The 16,733-nt window shown below is 36.8% G+C and overlaps 1 protein-coding gene across 1 annotated transcript in view; it reads left to right on the top strand.

Moving 5' to 3' along the window:
• UGGT2 (UDP-glucose glycoprotein glucosyltransferase 2) overlaps nt 1-16,733 on the top strand; it is a 251,160-nt gene that overhangs the window by 208,168 nt on the left and 26,259 nt on the right. The window contains exons 37-38 of the mRNA XM_003832030.4: nt 7,263-7,379; nt 11,368-11,494. Coding sequence (XP_003832078.1) covers nt 7,263-7,379; nt 11,368-11,494 — 244 coding nt within the window. The remainder of the gene's footprint in view (nt 1-7,262; nt 7,380-11,367; nt 11,495-16,733) is intronic.

Below are 16,733 nucleotides of genomic sequence, written 5' to 3'. Positions count from 1 at the left end.
ATGGTTGGAAGACTGGATATTGTTAAGATGTGGTTTCTCCCCAAATTAATCACTAGATTTAATGCAATTCCAATAAAAACATTACTCTCTATTTTTTCTATATTTATTAGACTTTCTTGTACAAATTAATGAAGTTGATTCTAAAATTCAAATGGAATGCCGTAGACCTAAAATTGCCAAAACAGGCCAGGCGTGGTGGCTCACGCCTGTAATCCCAGCACTTTGGGAGGCCGAGGCAGGTGGATCACTTGAGGTCAGGAGTTGAAGACCAGCCTGGCCAACATGGTGAAACTCTGTTTCTACTAAATATATAAAAAATTAGCTGGGCATGGTGGCAGGCACCTGTAATTCCAGCTACTTGGGAGGCTGAGGCAGGAGAATCACTTGAACCCAGGAGGTGGAGGTTGCAGTGAGCCGAGATCACGCCATTGCACTCCAGCTTGGGCGACAAGAACAAAACTCTGTCTCAAAAAAATAAATCATTAAAAATAAATAAAAAATAAAATCACCAAAACAACTTTGAAAAATAAGAAAGTTAAAGGACTTATACCACCTTGTTTTAAGACATAATATATAGCTACTGTAGTCAAAATAGGTTGGTGTTGGTGTAAAGATAGACAATTTGATCCATGAATTAGAATAAAGAATCCAGAAATAGACCCCATATATGGCCGGTTGACTTTTGACAAAGGTGCAAAGATAATGCAGTGGAGAAAGGATAGTCTTTTCAACAAACAGTGCTGGAACAATTAGATATCCTTATGCCAAAATAAACCCCAAAAACCTCTAAACCCTAATATGCCATAAGTAAAAATTAATTCCAAACACATCATAGACAAAGGTACAATATAAAATGTTTAGAAGATAGGAGAAAATCTCTGTGATCTTGAGTTAAGCAGAGATTTTTTAGGTATGATACTAAAAGCATGATTCATAAAAGAAAAAATTGATAAATATACAAAGAGCTCCCAAAACTCATTAATAATAAAATAAGTAATCTGATTTGTTAAAGAATCAGATTGACCCATCACCAAAGATGATCAAGTGTCAATAATTCCATGAAAAGATGCTAAACATCATTAGTGATTAGGGAAATGCAAATTAAAACTACGGTGAATACACACCAGTTAGAATGGTTAACATTAAAAAGACTGACCATACCAAGTGTTGAAAGGATATATACCTGCTAGAATTCACATACATTGCTTGTGAAAATGAGTGTAAAATGGCTAAGCCCTTTTGAAAATCAGTTTGGCGATTTCTTTTACAGTTTAACTTAAACCTGCCATATGATTAGTCATTATACTTCAGGGTGTTTACCCAAGAGAAATAAAAGTACCTGGCCACACAAACGCTTGTACATAAATACTCATAGTAGCATTATTCATAAAAGCCAAAATCTAGAAACAACCCCCCTGTATTTGTTACCTGTTGCTGCATAACAGCTTACCCAAAACACAGCAGCTTAAAACAACAAACAGTTTGTGTAGATCAGTTTCTGTGGTCTGACCTAGCTCAGTGTTCTGCTTCATTGTGTCTCTCAAGACTGCAATCATTGTGTCAGCCCGGGGACTGCCGTCTAATCAAAAGACTTGACTGCTAGGGAAAGTCACTCACATGGTTGTGGACAGGGTTTATTCTTCAAGAGCTATTATACCGAAAGTCTAATTTCCTTGCTGGATGTGGCTATAGGCAGTCATCAGTTTCTGGCAGATGGCCTTATCCGTAAGGGCAAACATGAGAGAGAAGAATCAGAGAAAGAGAGGATGCCAACAAAATGGAAGTCACAGTCTGTTATAGTCTAGTCTCAGAATTGACATCCCATTAGTTTTGCCATATTCTGTTTGTTAGAAGGTAGTCACTAGATCCAGCCAGACCAGGAGAAGGAATTGCTCAAGAGAATGGATACCAGAAGTCAGGAATTACTGGAAGCCATGTCAGAAACTGCCTACTGCAAATATCTGTCAAGAGGAGAATAGATAAAAAGATATGGTATATTCATAGAATGTAATACTACTCAGTAGTAAAAAGGAATGAATTATTTATACACAGACAACATGGATGACTCTAAAAATAACAATGCTGATCCATACCAAAAGTATATAGATTTATATATAATTTATATGAAAAGTCAGACCTAAAGTATTTGTATTATATAATCCTATTTATATAAAATTGTAGAAAATGCAAACTAATCCAAGGTGAAAAAAGCAGTTCATGCTTACCTGGGGACTGGATTGGGTGCATAGAGGAAGGATAGGAGGGAACAATTGCAAAAGGACACAGGGAATCTTAAGGGTGATAGCTATATTCAATTATGTTAATTATGTGATGGTTTCACAGAAATATACATACGTAAAATTCTTTATGCCCAGTAGTGGTACTGGCATAAGGTTACACATATTGGTCACTAGAATAGAATTGAGAGTTCAGAAATAAGCCTATGCCTCTACTCTCATTTGATTTTTGTCAAGCATTCCAAGACAATTTAATGGGGAAAGAATAGTCTTTTTAACAACTATGCTAGACAACAGGAAATTCACTTGTAAAGAATGAATTTGGACCCCTACCTCACATCATATATAAAAATTAACTCAAAATGGATCAAAGATTTAAATGTAAGAACTAAAACCATAAAACTCTTAGAAGTGAACATAGGTGTAAATCTTTGTGACTTTGGATTAGGCAATGTTTTTAAGATATAAAACCAAAAGCACAAGCAATAAAAGAAAAAGATAAATTAGCATCAAAATTTAAAGACTTGTATGCTTTAAAGGACACAAGAAAGGGAAAAGATAACTTTTAGAATGGGACAAAATATTTGCAAATCATGTGTCTGACAAGATACTAAAATCCAGAACATATAAAGAACTCCTGTAGGATGTGAGGGCAATCTGGCTGCTACATCTGTCACCCCGTTGATCACCAGGGTTGATTCAGCTGATCTGGCTGGCTACGCAAGTGACCTCTTCCTCCCTCACTGCTCCATGTGTGTTCCTCCCGAAACTGCATGCTGGGTTGAAGAAGATGACCATCCCCAATAGAGGAGGACCAGTCTTCAGTCAAGGGTACACTAGAAGCTGCGCTTCCCTGGCAGAACCTCCAAACAAGCTCTCAAGAACTCCCATAACTCAATAGCAAAGGAAAATAACCAATTTGCAAAGTGGTCAAGGGATGTAAATAGACATTTAAGCGTGTTTATTTTTATTTTTATTTTCCATGTTTTTTTATTTTACTCTAAGTCCTGGGATACACGTGGTGAACGTGCAGGTTTGTTACATAGGTATACATGTGCCATGGTGGTTTGCTGCACCTATCAACATGTCATCTAGGTTTTAAGCCCCACATGCATTAGATATTTGTCCTAATGCTCTCCCTCCCCTTCCCCCAGCCCTCCAATAGGCCCCAGTGGGTGATGTTCCCCTCCCTGTGTCCATGTGTTCTCATTGTTCACCTCCCACTTATGAGTGAGAACATGTGGTATTTGGTTTTCTGTACCTGTGTTAATTTGCTGAGGTTGATGGTTTCCAGCTTCATCCATATCCTGCAAAGGACATGAACTCATTCTTTTTTATAGCTGCATAGTATTCCATGGTATATATCTGCCACATCTTCTTTATCCAGTCTGTCACTGATGGGCATTTGGGTTGGTTCCAAGTCTTTGCTATTGTAAATAGTGCTGCAGTAAACATACATGTGCGTGTGTCTTTAGTAGAATGATTTATCATCCTTTGGGTATATACCCAGTAGTGGGATTGCTGGGTCAAATGGTGTTTCTGGTTGTAGATCCTTGAGGAATTGCCACACTGTCTTTCACAACAGCTGAACTAATGTACACTCCCACCAACAGTGTAAAAGTGTTCCTATTACTCCACATCCTTGCCAGCATCTGTTATTTCCAGATGTTTTCATGATCACCATTCTAACTGGCATGAGATGGTATCAAAACCACTCATTGTGGTTTTGATTTGCATTTCTCTAAGAATCAGTGATGATGAACTTTATTTCGTATGTTTGTTGGTCGCATAAGTGTCTTCTTTTGAGAAGCATCTGTTCATATTCTTCACCCACTTTTTGATGGGGTTGTTTTTTTCTTGTAAATTTGTTTAAGTTCCTTGTAGATTCTGGATATTAGCCCTTTGTCAGATGGATAGATTGCAAAAATTTTCTCCCATTCTGTAGGTTGCCTGTTCACTCTGATGATAGTTTATTTTGTTGTGCAGAAGCTCTTTAGTTTAATTAGATCCCATTTGTCAATTTTGGCTTTTGTTTCTGTTGCTTTTGGTATTTTAGTCATGAAGTCTTTGCCCATGCCTGTGTCCTGAATGGTATTGCCTAGGTTTTCTTCTAGGGTTTTTATGGTTTTACGTTGTACATTTAAGTCTTTAAACAGAGATTTAAATGTGTTTAGAGATTTTAATATGTTTATTTAAATAGACATTTAAATGGGAAATATGTCTATTTAAATAGACATTTAAATATGAAATATGTCTATGTAAGTAGACATTGTATGTGTTTACTAGCCATTGATATATCTTCTGTGATACACAAATGTCCAACAAACACATGAAAAGATGCTCAATGCCATTGTCATTAGGAATAGCAAATCAAAACCACAATGAGGTACCACTTCATACTCGCTATGATAGCTACAATAAAAAAGATTGACAATAACAAGAGTGGACAAGGATATGGAGAAAATGGAACCATGATACGCTCCTATTTGGAATGTAGAATAGTGTACCAAGTTCAAAAACAGTTTGACAGGTCATGAAAATGTTTAGCAGAGTTAACATATGACCCAGCAGTTCCACTCCTAGATATATACCCAAGAGAGTTGAAAACATGTGTCCAAACAAAAATTTATACAAATGTTTATAGAAGCATTGTTTATAACAGCTGGAAAATGGAAACAACCCAAATGCCCATCAGTTGACAAATGAATAAGCCAAATGTTGTAAATTCATATAATGGAATATTATTTGGCTGTAAAAAGGATTGAAGTACTGAAATATGTCACAGCATGGATGGACCTTGACAACATTGTGCTGACAGAAGCCAGACACAAAAACCTTATAATGTATAATTTTACTTATGTGATATGTCCAGACTAAACAAATTCATAGAGACAGAAAGTAGATTATTAGGTACATGGAGGTTAGGGGAGGATATGAGGACAGTGTGTGAAATAATCAGCTAAAGATCAGCTAAGTGACAACAGAGTAGACCCATATATATAATTGACAGAATTAAAGTTCCCCTAAGATTTATATTCATGAGGTTAAAATGAAAAAACAGTCGGCATGGGGGGTAGTGTGTGTGTGTGTCCTGTACTCATGGAACTCAGCCATGTTGAGTTCCATGAGAACAGTTACAGAGATTGAGATTTAATCAGGACTATGACTTTGTCAAGAAAGTACAACTAAGTGAGAGAAGAATAAGACAGTTGAGAGTATATTCAAAAGAATAACTATATAGGGGTGAATACATCAAGGAATGAGGGACAGTGAAATAGTGGCAGAATCAGTTGGTTGGAGGTTCCAAGGGGTCAAAGGATATTGATATCTGAGTACTCAGTGGAGTGAGCCAAAAATCAAGAGGTGGTCAGAGAGTGGCACCATGAAATTGAAAGTATAGAAGACTTGGTCTAGTATATAACCATTTGAGTTAGCAGCTTAGATAATATGGTAGGCCAGGTTATTTAAGGAAGGGATTCCAAGGAACTAAGGGTGTCAGAAGGGACAGTTAAGGTTTTTCTTTCTTTGATTAACAGACTTTATTTTTTTAGAGCAGTCTTAGGTTTACAAAAAAAATGAGCAGAAAGTATGGGTAATTTTCTATTTCTGGGCTCTTTATTGTGTTCCATTGATGTATTTGTCTCTTATTTTTCCAATACCACACTGTTTTGATTACTGTAACTTTATAGTAAGACTTCAAGTGTGGTAGTGTTAGCCCTCTGACTTTATTCTTCAATATTGTGTTGGATATTCTGGATCTTTTCCTTTTTCCCTAAACTTTAGAATCAGTTGGTCAATCTCCACAAAATAACTTGCTAAGCCTTTGGGATTGTGTTAAGTCTATAGATAAATCTGGGAAGAACTGTTATCTTGACTATAGAGTCTTCCTATGTGTGACCATAGAATATCTCTTCATGTATTTCAGTGTTCTTTGATTTCTTTCCTCAGAATTTTGTAGTTTTCATTTTGTTGAGGAACATATTTTATTAGATTTATATTTAAGTATTTCTCTTTTTCGGTGCTAATGTAAATGGTGTGTTTTCTTAAATTTCAAATTATGTTTGTTCATTGCTGGTATATAGAAAAGCAGTTGACTTTTGTATATTAACTTTTTATCTTGTAACATTGCTAAAATTGCTTATCAGTTCCAGAAGTTTTTTTCCCTTGATTCTTGGGATTTTCTGCATAAACAATCCTGTTATCACAAACAGTGACAGGTTTTTTTCCCTTCCCAATCTATATACATTTTCCTTTTCTTGTCTTATTGCATTTGCTAGGACTTTCAGTGTGATGTTTAATAGGGATGTTGAGAGAAGAACCTTAAAATTGTGAATCTTGGAGCTTATGTAGGACAACCAGCACAAGTACCCTTCATACTCTTGGAGAGAGAGGAACATGCTTTTGCTCTTGAATATAAGCAGATCTTCTATAGGGAAAGGAAGGGAAGGACTCCACCCCTGGAATATAAACAAATATCTCTGGGGAAGATTTGTCTGATTCTCTCCAAAGGTCTCTAACTTACTAGGCTAGTTTGCCAGTCAAACATCCATTAACCCAGATGCCAGCAATCTTTACTTAGAGAGCTCTGAGCATGCAGAAATGGGAAAATATTCATGGATCATTGTTTCCAATGGGGAGATGAAAATTCACCTCAGAATCCAGAGAGCATTGTGGTGACCAATATGAACAGTAATTGCAGGCATAATGTGAGCAATAGAGGCAGATAGAGGTAGTGAGGCTGTCCATTGTGGGGACTTTTGAATGGTAGGTTTCTATGCCTCCCTCTTCATCCTTGTTCCCCAGGGTAGAGTCTAGGAGAGATGTAGGTATATTCCAGTGCATGGATTCATTCATGACACAAGATGATTGGATCACCTTAGGTATTTTAAGCTTTAAAGTGTAGAGAAATCTCAGATTTGCATATGTTTTATGATCTGTTTACAGTCTGATGTCTTACTTCATTCAGCTTCTTTCCTTCTGACTCTAAATTTCATACGTCTATGATTAAATCACAATTTTCTGTAGGATCTCCCCAATAATATGATTTACCAAGTCGCCATTAAGTCTCTTCCTCAAGACTGGCTGTGGTGTGAAACCTGGTGTGATGATGAATCCAAACAAAGAGCCAAAACAATTGATCTGGTGAGTGTCTTTGTTTTCATTTGTATGTAAGCAGATACGGAAATGTTTAAATAGAAATATTTTCTTTCTGTTTTACAAAGGGAGTGGCATACATATTACTTCGCTTCTTCTGCTGTTCAGTCTATTACACATTTACTTAGGTTGGCAAGTATAGGGTTATTTTGGGGGCCCCCAAGACCACCCTGAGGTTTGATGATTCACTAAGGAGATTCATAAGATGCAAAATATAATCATATTCATGGCTATGATTTATCACAGTGAAAGGATATAAAGCAAAGTCAGCAAAGGGAAAAGGCACATGGGGCAAAGAGAAAATCAGGTGCAAGGTTCCAAGAGTCCTTTGTCTGTGATATCACATGGGACAAGCTTCATTCCTCAAGCAATAAGAGATTCCACAACCAGTGTGAAGTATTACCTACTAAAGACATTTATTAGAAACCCCAGTGTCCAGGGGTTTTACTGGGGGCTGGTGACCATATAGCACTGTCTGCCTGAGACACACCTAAATTTCCAGCACTCAGGAGGAAAGCAAGTGTTTAGCATAAACACCTTTGCACAGATAATTTAGTTACTCTTATAAAGGAATGGTGAGAACCATCCTGAACCCTGTGTTCCCAGATGCCAGCGAGGAGCCAAACTTACAAGCAGGTCTTTCTAAGAATAGCAATTTCAGGCTTTCTGTATTAACTCTTTTCTGCAAAAGGACTTTTGAAAAAAAGGCTGAGAGGGCTGGGCACAGTGGCTTATGCCTGTAATCCCTGCACTTTAGGAGGCCGAGGCAGGTGGATCAGGTCAGGAGTTCGAGACCAGCCTTGCCAACATGATGAAACCCCATCTCTACTAAAATTACAAAAAATTAGCTGGGCGTGGTGGCACATGCCTGTAGTCCCAGCTACTCAGGAGGCTGAGGCAGGAGAATTGCTTGAACCTGGGAGGCAGAGGTTGCAGAGAGCAGAGATCGCGCCACTACACTCCAGCCTGGAGACAAGAGCAAAACTCCATTTCAAAAAAAAAGGGCTGAGAGCTAGCTGAAAATGTTTGTGGATTAGCTATCATCTTGACATGTCTTCAGTTTAGTTATCCTGCCAATATTTTCCCCCAAATAAAGGCAAACAAGACAATTTTGTCTACTTAAAATATATCATACGTGCTTTTTTTCTTACTTATTTTTAAGAGATTATTTTTCTTAGATTTTCATTTAAAGCAGTTTATGCTGTGCAGTTTAACTCTCCTAAACATAAAATATTTCAAAGTAATTTATTTGTTGTCCATTTAGATCTTATATTCCACTACTACCTTGTCTTTAGTAGCTATAATAAGTTTTTTTCCTAGTATATTGTTTTTAATGTGCTAAGTGTAGAAAATTATTTACAAGATCTTCACTGACGAATAAGCTATTAAAATGTTAGAATTCACACAATTTTGAACAAAAAAGAGCAGGAAAACAAAATATAGGAACTTTTTCAGACATGTATAGAAATACATATTTTAAAAGTAGCATGCCAGCATGTTAGAATGTAATCATAGGTGGTAGAATATAGCAGAAACAAACAAAAAGGCATTTTTAAGAGGTAAGCAAGGGAATTTCATAAAGAGAGGCCAAGAACATTATTGAACACAACTACTAATATGTTGTTAGGGTTCTGTTGTGGCTCATACAGTAGTGGTGTAGGTCATTTTGGGATCTTTAGTACTTAGACTAACATGAGCTACCATAACAAACCCCCAAAATTCAGTGGCTTCATACTCATTCCAGCAGCAGACCTAAGTGGATATCTCCGTCATTGAGTAGCCCTCCTGTGTGCCATGTCTCAGGGAGTACTTTTTGTCCGCCTGTAACTGCTTCTTCCAGTGCAGTAGCCACTTGCCTTATGTGGCTGTTGAGCCCTTAACATGTTGCTATTCTGAATTGAGATGTGCTGTAAGGTATAAAGTACACACCAGATTTTGAATACTCAATACAATGAAAATAACATACATCTCATTACTAATTTTTGTATTGATTACATGTTGACTTAGTATTTTGGATATAATGGGTTGAATAAAATATAGTATTAAAATTTATTTCACCTATTCCTCTTACATTTTTATACATGGCTACTAGAAAAATTTAGTATTTTTCTAGTGAAAAAACCCACAAATTATGTGTGTGGTTTTCATTGCATTTGTATTGGATAGTACCAATCTGGAGGGAAGGGGAAAAAAAGTGTGGAGAACATATCTTGAATCCTAAAGGCATGGCCCCTTGGTGGGAGTTGGTCACGTGGCCATATCTAGATGTAACAGGAGCTGAGAAATGGCATTCCTGGATGGACAGCTACTTCCTAGCAATAGCAATACCCAGGAAAAGGAGAAGTGGCACAAATTTTGGTGTTCAGCCCGTCTCCCTCATAGAAACACTAAGAGTAGAATGAGAGAACATGCTATTCTTCATGGAGGAGAAAAGAGAATGCAGAAAATTCCCGAGGAAATGGCCTAACAGAAAAAAAGAGCATGACTAATAATATTGAAGGTGGGAATGAAAATGTTTATGAATGTCATTATACTCTCTCAACTTTCCATCTCAGAGTTTTTCAGCCTCAGGACTATTGGCATTGAGGAGTGGAGAATTCTTTGTTACAGGGGTTTTCCTGTGCATTGTGGGGTATTCAGCAGCATTTCTGGCCTCTGTCCACTACATGGCAGTAGCACCCCACCACTCCCCGGCCATCACAAATTTTCTCCAGAGTTTGCCAAAGCTCCCCGAGGGGCATGATTACCCAGTTAAGAAACACTAATAAAGCTTATAGAGTGTATGCACGAGCACACACATACACACACACACACACACACACAAACCCATTGTAGTACAAATAGCTAAACAAAACATAATATTTTTATTTTTTTAATAGTATGACAGAATTAAAAAAAGAATTAGTCCCATTATCTTCACTGTGTAGAAGACATTGCCTATAAAGTTAATTTCTGCAAAGAAAATTGTGTTTTCCACTTACCTCAGGAATATGTCACTATGGAAAAGAAATCCATAATGAATCAACTGAAAATATTTGGTGAGGAAAGGGTTAAGACAACAGGCTCATGGCTCATGACTAATAGCTTTCCCCTAAGAAATAAGAGGAAAGCAAGTGGAGAAAATGTCACCAGAAGTGAGCTTCAAGTTGCTTCCTGCCTTAATTCTTTGTAAATAGTGAATGGGCTTCCTTTATTACTTGATGAAGTTTATACTGCTCCCATTGTCTTCTGTCTCAGTAAATGGCAAATCCATTTTTTATATTGCTCAAGCCAAAGGTACTGGTGGCTTTGTCTTTCTTTAATGCCTCTCTTTACTTACAGCTCACGTCCAATATATCAGCAGATCCTTTCAGCTGTACCTTCAGATACATAGTGTGTCAGACTCTTATCAACCTTCTATAATTTTTGCTTTTAACTTTAATTTCCCAAGAAACTCTATAGTAGTACTCAATAGTTTAAACTGATTGTGTATTGATGGAACCTTAGAGATTTTCCTATTTTAATTTCTTTTGCAGTTGAATAAATTAAGCTACACACACACATAATTATGTGATACATACACATCCTACTACTAGTAAATATGGAGTTGGAACCCTGAGAACCGAGATGCCATTTCCATGTTTTTCTGCTGTGCCTACAAAGCACACTAGTCTGCTATGTTCTTCTACATAGTGGTAATGTAATTAGATCTTTTGTCAAAATGTTTTACATAATTTTTTTGACAGACTTATGAGTCATCAGAATGTCTTTCAACAATTTTTATTTAAATTTCTGATGGAGGTATTTGTATTAAGCAATTATTACGTACATAAGTTGTGATATATCATTTCACTTGATCCTGTGTGTATTAAACTTCCAGTACTTAGTAGGACTCTGCTTTTTATAAAATGTATTTTGTTTGCCCTAGTGACACAGCATTGTCCTTATGTTTCCAGGAGCATGGTCTTTCATTAACAAAATTTACTTAAACTTTTAGTGCAATAATCCCAAAACAAAAGAATCCAAACTAAAAGCTGCTGCCAGAATTGTCCCAGAATGGGTGGAGTATGATGCTGAGATAAGACAACTATTAGATCATCTTGAAAACAAGAAGCAAGATACAAGTAAGTCATCAACATGTTGTGACGTCTGAAACATGCGTTGCATTAATGAGATTAGAATAGACTACAGACTCATTTCTTAGTGAATTTATCAAATGATTAAGAATTTCTTTAAGAAAGTCTGTGGCATAATTTAAAGGTGTATTTTTGTGTAGACTAAGCTTACAAGTTTAAAACATAGATAATCTGTTTCCCCATGGATACAGCTTCAGCTCATAACTCTATATAGATAGGTAGTGTAACATTAGTCTCCTGACACAACATAGAGGTGAAAAATAAAAGTAAAAGGAGTGTTTGTCTTTAAGATTGCACTGAATTTCCTAAATGTGAAAATTTGAGCAAGTCCTAAAAATTAATAAAAGCTTTACATAGCTAACTAAAAATATCATTTCCTATCTCTGAAATTAATCTCATATATAACAGAGGTTTCCCCACGTGTTTTTGGTTCTAGTATGTTTAATCATGGGCTGGAGAATGACTTGGATTAGATTTGCTTCAATTCCTTTTATGAAAAAAACTGTGGCTACCTTGGCATTTCATTGCCCTACATGAGTGTTCAACAAATGTGCTGAATTTATTTTTTAAAGCTGATACAAACTTCTTGATTGTCCTGTAATTCTCTTTCCCTGTCAGTGCTGCCTGTGTCTCCCTATTCCTCACTCTTTCTTAAAAAAAAACCCCTGAACTCCTATTGTGTTCGGGTCAGTGTGTTAGAGACTTTCACTAGATTATATTGGCTAATACTCTCAATAATTCTTCCCAGTGGTTCAGAATACAGTTCTCATTTTCCTCAGCTTTACTGTTTAGGGAAGCCAAAATGATTATGTATAAACTTTCTCATATAAACGTGAAATTGTTTCATCTTGACTCTAAAAAAAAAAAAAAAGTTTTCCTTTAAAAAAAAAAGGTTTTCTTGGTGTGTTCAAAAAGTTCATTATACACACCCATGTATGTATAATAATTTAGTATAGATAAAGATACTATTTCAATTCATAAGAAAAAAATATTCTGTAAGTGGTATGATATGATTTTTTTTAAAGGGAGAGAAATAGGATGACAAAGGGAGGAGGGAGAGAAGGAAAGAAAGCAGGAAGAAGGAAGAAAGGAAAATTACCTCAACAAAAAGCATCTTTTTCTTATATATAAGTATTTCTTTTATCAAATTGGGAAAGAGGTAACAGTTAATAATAATGAGCATTGGTGAGAATGTTGGAAAGTTAACATTTTTATACAAGTAAACATATAGTAGCTATATAAGTTAAGGAAATTTTATATGTATAAAAACTTAAAATTTGTATACCCTTTCACCCAGCAATTCACTTCAACAAACTTAAAAAAAGAAAAATGATGTCTATATTGGTGTTTACTGTAGCATTATTTTCAACAATGAAATAGAAATAATCTGTCCATCAATAGACAATTGGTTACATAAACATTGATACAAACAATGAAATACAGTGTAGCCTTTCAAGACAAACAAGGTAAATGTATTTGTGCTGGCAGCATATTTTAAGTTAAAAAATAGGTTATAGAGCAATATTTATAATTGATCTCGTTTCCATTAAAGAAAAATCATAGGTCTGTATGTATGTGTTTGTGTATAGATATGTATATAAGTAAGGGAGAGCAGTTTTACAAAAGAGATTTTTTAATTATTATTATTATACTTTAAGTTCTAGGGTATATGTGCACAATGTGCAGGTTTGTTACATATGTATACATGTGCCATGTTGGTGTGCTGCACCCACTAACTCGTCATTTACATTGGATATGTCACCTAATGCTATCCCACTCCCTACCCCCACCCCACAACAAGCCCCAGTGTGTGGTGTTCCCCACCCTGTGTCCAGGTGTTCTCATTGTTCATTTCCCACCTATGAGTGAGGACAGGCGGTATTTGGTTTTCTGTCCTTGTGATAGTTTGATGAGAATGATGGTTTCCAGCTTCATCCATGTCCCTACAAAGGACATGAATTCATCATTTTTTAAGGCTGCATAGTATTCCATGGTGTATATGTGCCACATTTTCTTAATCCAGTCTATCATTGTTGGACATTTGGGTTGGTTCCAAGTCTTTGCTATTGTGAATAGTGCCGCAATAAACATATGTGTGCATGTGTCTTTATAGCAGCATGATTTATAATCCTTTGGGTATATACCCAGTAATGGGATGGCTGGGTCAAATGCTATTTCTAGTTTTAGATCCTTGAGGAATCGCCACACTGACTTCCACAATGGTTGAACTAGTTTACAGCCCTACCATACTGTAAAAGTGTTCCTATTTCTCCACATCCTCTCCAGCACCTGTTGTTTCCTGACTTTTTAATGATCGCCATTCTAACTGGTGTGAGACGGTATCTCATTGTGGTTTTGATTTGCATTTCTCTGATGGCCAGTGATGATGAGCATTTTTTCATGTGTCTGTTGGCTGCATAAATATCTTTTTTTGTGAAGTGTCTGTTCATATCCTTCACCCACTTTTTGATGGGGTTGTTTGATTTTTTCTTGTAAATTTGTTTAAGTTCATTGTAGATTCTGGATATTAGCCCTTTATCAGATGAGTAGATTGCAAAAATTTTCTCCCATTCTGTAGGTTGCCTGCTCACTCTGACGATAGTTTCTTTTGCTGTGCAGAAGCTCTTTCGTTTAGTTAGTTCCCATTTCTCAATTTTTGCTTTTGTTTCCATTGCTTTTGGTGTTTTAGTCATGAAGTCCTTGCCCATGCCTGTGTCCTCAATGGTATTGCCTAGGTTTTCTTCTACAGTTTTTATGGTTTTAGGTCTGACATTTAAGTCTTTAATCCATCTTGAATTAATTTTTCTATAAGGTGTAAGGAAGGGATCCAGTTTCAGCTTTCTACATATGACTAGCCAGTTTTCCCAGCACCATTTATTAAATAAGGAATCCTTTCCCCATTTCTTGTTTTTGTCAGATTTGTCAAAGATCACATGGTTGTAGATGTGTGGTATTATTTCTGAGGGCTCTGTTCTGTTCCATTGGTCTATACCTCTGTTTTGGTACCAGTACCATGCTGTTTTGGTTACTGTAGCCTTGTAGTATAGTTTAAAGTCAGGTAGCATGATGCCTCCAGCTTTGTTCTTTTGGCTTAGGATTGTCTTGGCAATGTAGGCTGTTTTTTGATTCCATATGAAGTTTAAAGTAGTTTTTTCCAATTCTGTGAAGAAAGTCATTGGTAGCTTGATGGGGATGGCACTGAATCTATGAATTACCTTGGGCATGTGGCCATTTTCACAATACTGATTCTTCCTGTCCATGAGCATGGAATGTTCTTCCATTTGTTTGTGTCCTCTTTTATTCCTTTGAGCAGTGGTTTGTAGTTCTCTTTGAAGAGGTCCTTCACATCCCTTGTAAGCTGGATTCCTAGGTACTTTATTCTCTTTGTATTGTGAATGGGAGTTCACTCATCATTTGGCTCTCTCTTTGTCTGTTAATGGTGTATAGGAATGCTTGTGATTTTTGCACATTGATTTTGTATCCAGAGACTTTGCTGAAGTTGCTTATCAGCTTAAGGAGATTTGGGGCTGAGACGATGGGGTTTTCTAAGTATACAATCATGTCATCTGCAAACAGGGACAATTTGACTTCCTCTTTTCCTAATTGAATACCCTTTATTTCTTTCTCCTGCCTGATTGCCCTGGCCAGAACTTCCAACACTATGTTGAATAGGAGTGGTGAGAGAGGGCATCCCTGTCTTGTGCCCGTTTTCAAAGGGAATGCTTCCAGTTTTTGCCCATTCAGTATGATACTGGCTGTGGGTTTGTCATAAATAGCTCTTATTATTTTGAGATACGTCCCATCAATACCTAATTTATTGAGAGTTTTTAGCATGAAGGGCTGTTGAATTTTGTCAAAGACCTTTTCTGCATCTATTGAGATAATCATGTGGTTTTTGTCTTTGGTTCTGTTTATATGCTGGATTACGTTTATTGATTTGTGTATGTTGAACCAGCCTTGCATTCCAGGGATGAAGCCCACTTGATCATGGTGGATAAGCTTTTTGATGTGCTGCTGGGTTTGGTTTGCCAGTATTTTATTGAAGATTTTTGTATTGATGTTCATCAGGGATATTGGTCTAAAATTATCTTTTGTTGTTGTGACTCTGCCAGGCTTTGGTATCAGGATGATGCTGTCCTCATAAATTGAGTTAGGGAGGGTTCCCTCTTTTTCTATTAATTGGAATAGTTTCAGAAGGATTGGAACCAGCTTCTCTTTGTACCTCTGGTAGAATTCGACTGTGAATCCGTCTGGTCCTGGAGTTTTTTTTTGGTTGGTAGGCTATTAATTATTGCCTCAGATTCAGAGTCTGTTCTTGGTCTATTCAGGGATTCAACTTCTTCCTGGTTTAGTCTTGGGAGGGTGCATGTATCCAGGAATTTATCCATTTCTTCTAGATTTTCTAGTTTATTTGCATAGAGGTGTTTATAATACTCTCTGATGGTAGTTTGTATTTCTGTGGGATCAGTGGTGATATCCCCTTTATCATTTTTTATTGCATCTATTTGATTCTTCTCTCCTTTCTTCATTAGCCTTGCTAGTGGTCTATCAATTTTGTTGATCTTTTCAAAAAACTGGCTCCTGAATTCATTGATTTTTTGAAGGGTTTTTTGTGTCTCTGTCTCCTTCAGTTCTGCTCTGATCTTAGTTATTTCTTGCCTTCTGCTAGCTTTTGGATGTGTTTGCTCTTGCTTAGCTTGTTCTTTTCATTGTGATGTTAGGGTATCAATTTTAGATCTTTCCTGCTTTCTCTTGTGGGCATTTAGTGCTTATAAATTTCCCTCTACACACTGCTTTAAGTGTGTCCCAGAGATTCTGATATGTCCAGGTTGCAGCAGAGAGAGAGGTTTAATCATAGGGCTGCCAAATAAGGAAACAGAATGAAAACGCAAGTCTGTGTCCCTGAGCAGTTTGTGACTAGTGATTTTTAAGAGTTTTGGAGGGGGCCAGAGTATCGAGAGCATTGATTGGTCGAAGAGTGCAAGGTGAAGTCGTGGTATAGGGAGATGAAGAAACTATCTTCTCATGCTGAATTGGTTACTTTGTGGGGGTCTTCAAACTGGTTGGTGTCAGCTGTTCTGCTGGAACTCACAATCTGCTTAGGCAATTCTTAAAAGCCTTATGATTCTGATGTCAGAAATCCCATCCACAAGAACAATGGGGATGCAAATGGTCAGTATCTAGTGCTAAGTAACTTTCAGTTACAAGGAAGTGGGTCAAAGTGCTG

The sequence above is a fragment of the Pan paniscus genome, chromosome 14 (genome assembly GCF_029289425.2).
Source record: "Pan paniscus chromosome 14, NHGRI_mPanPan1-v2.0_pri, whole genome shotgun sequence".
Taxonomy (NCBI): domain Eukaryota; kingdom Metazoa; phylum Chordata; class Mammalia; order Primates; family Hominidae; genus Pan; species Pan paniscus.
Note: the sequence above shows the minus strand (reverse complement) of the source record. Positions and strands in the feature narration are given on the sequence as shown.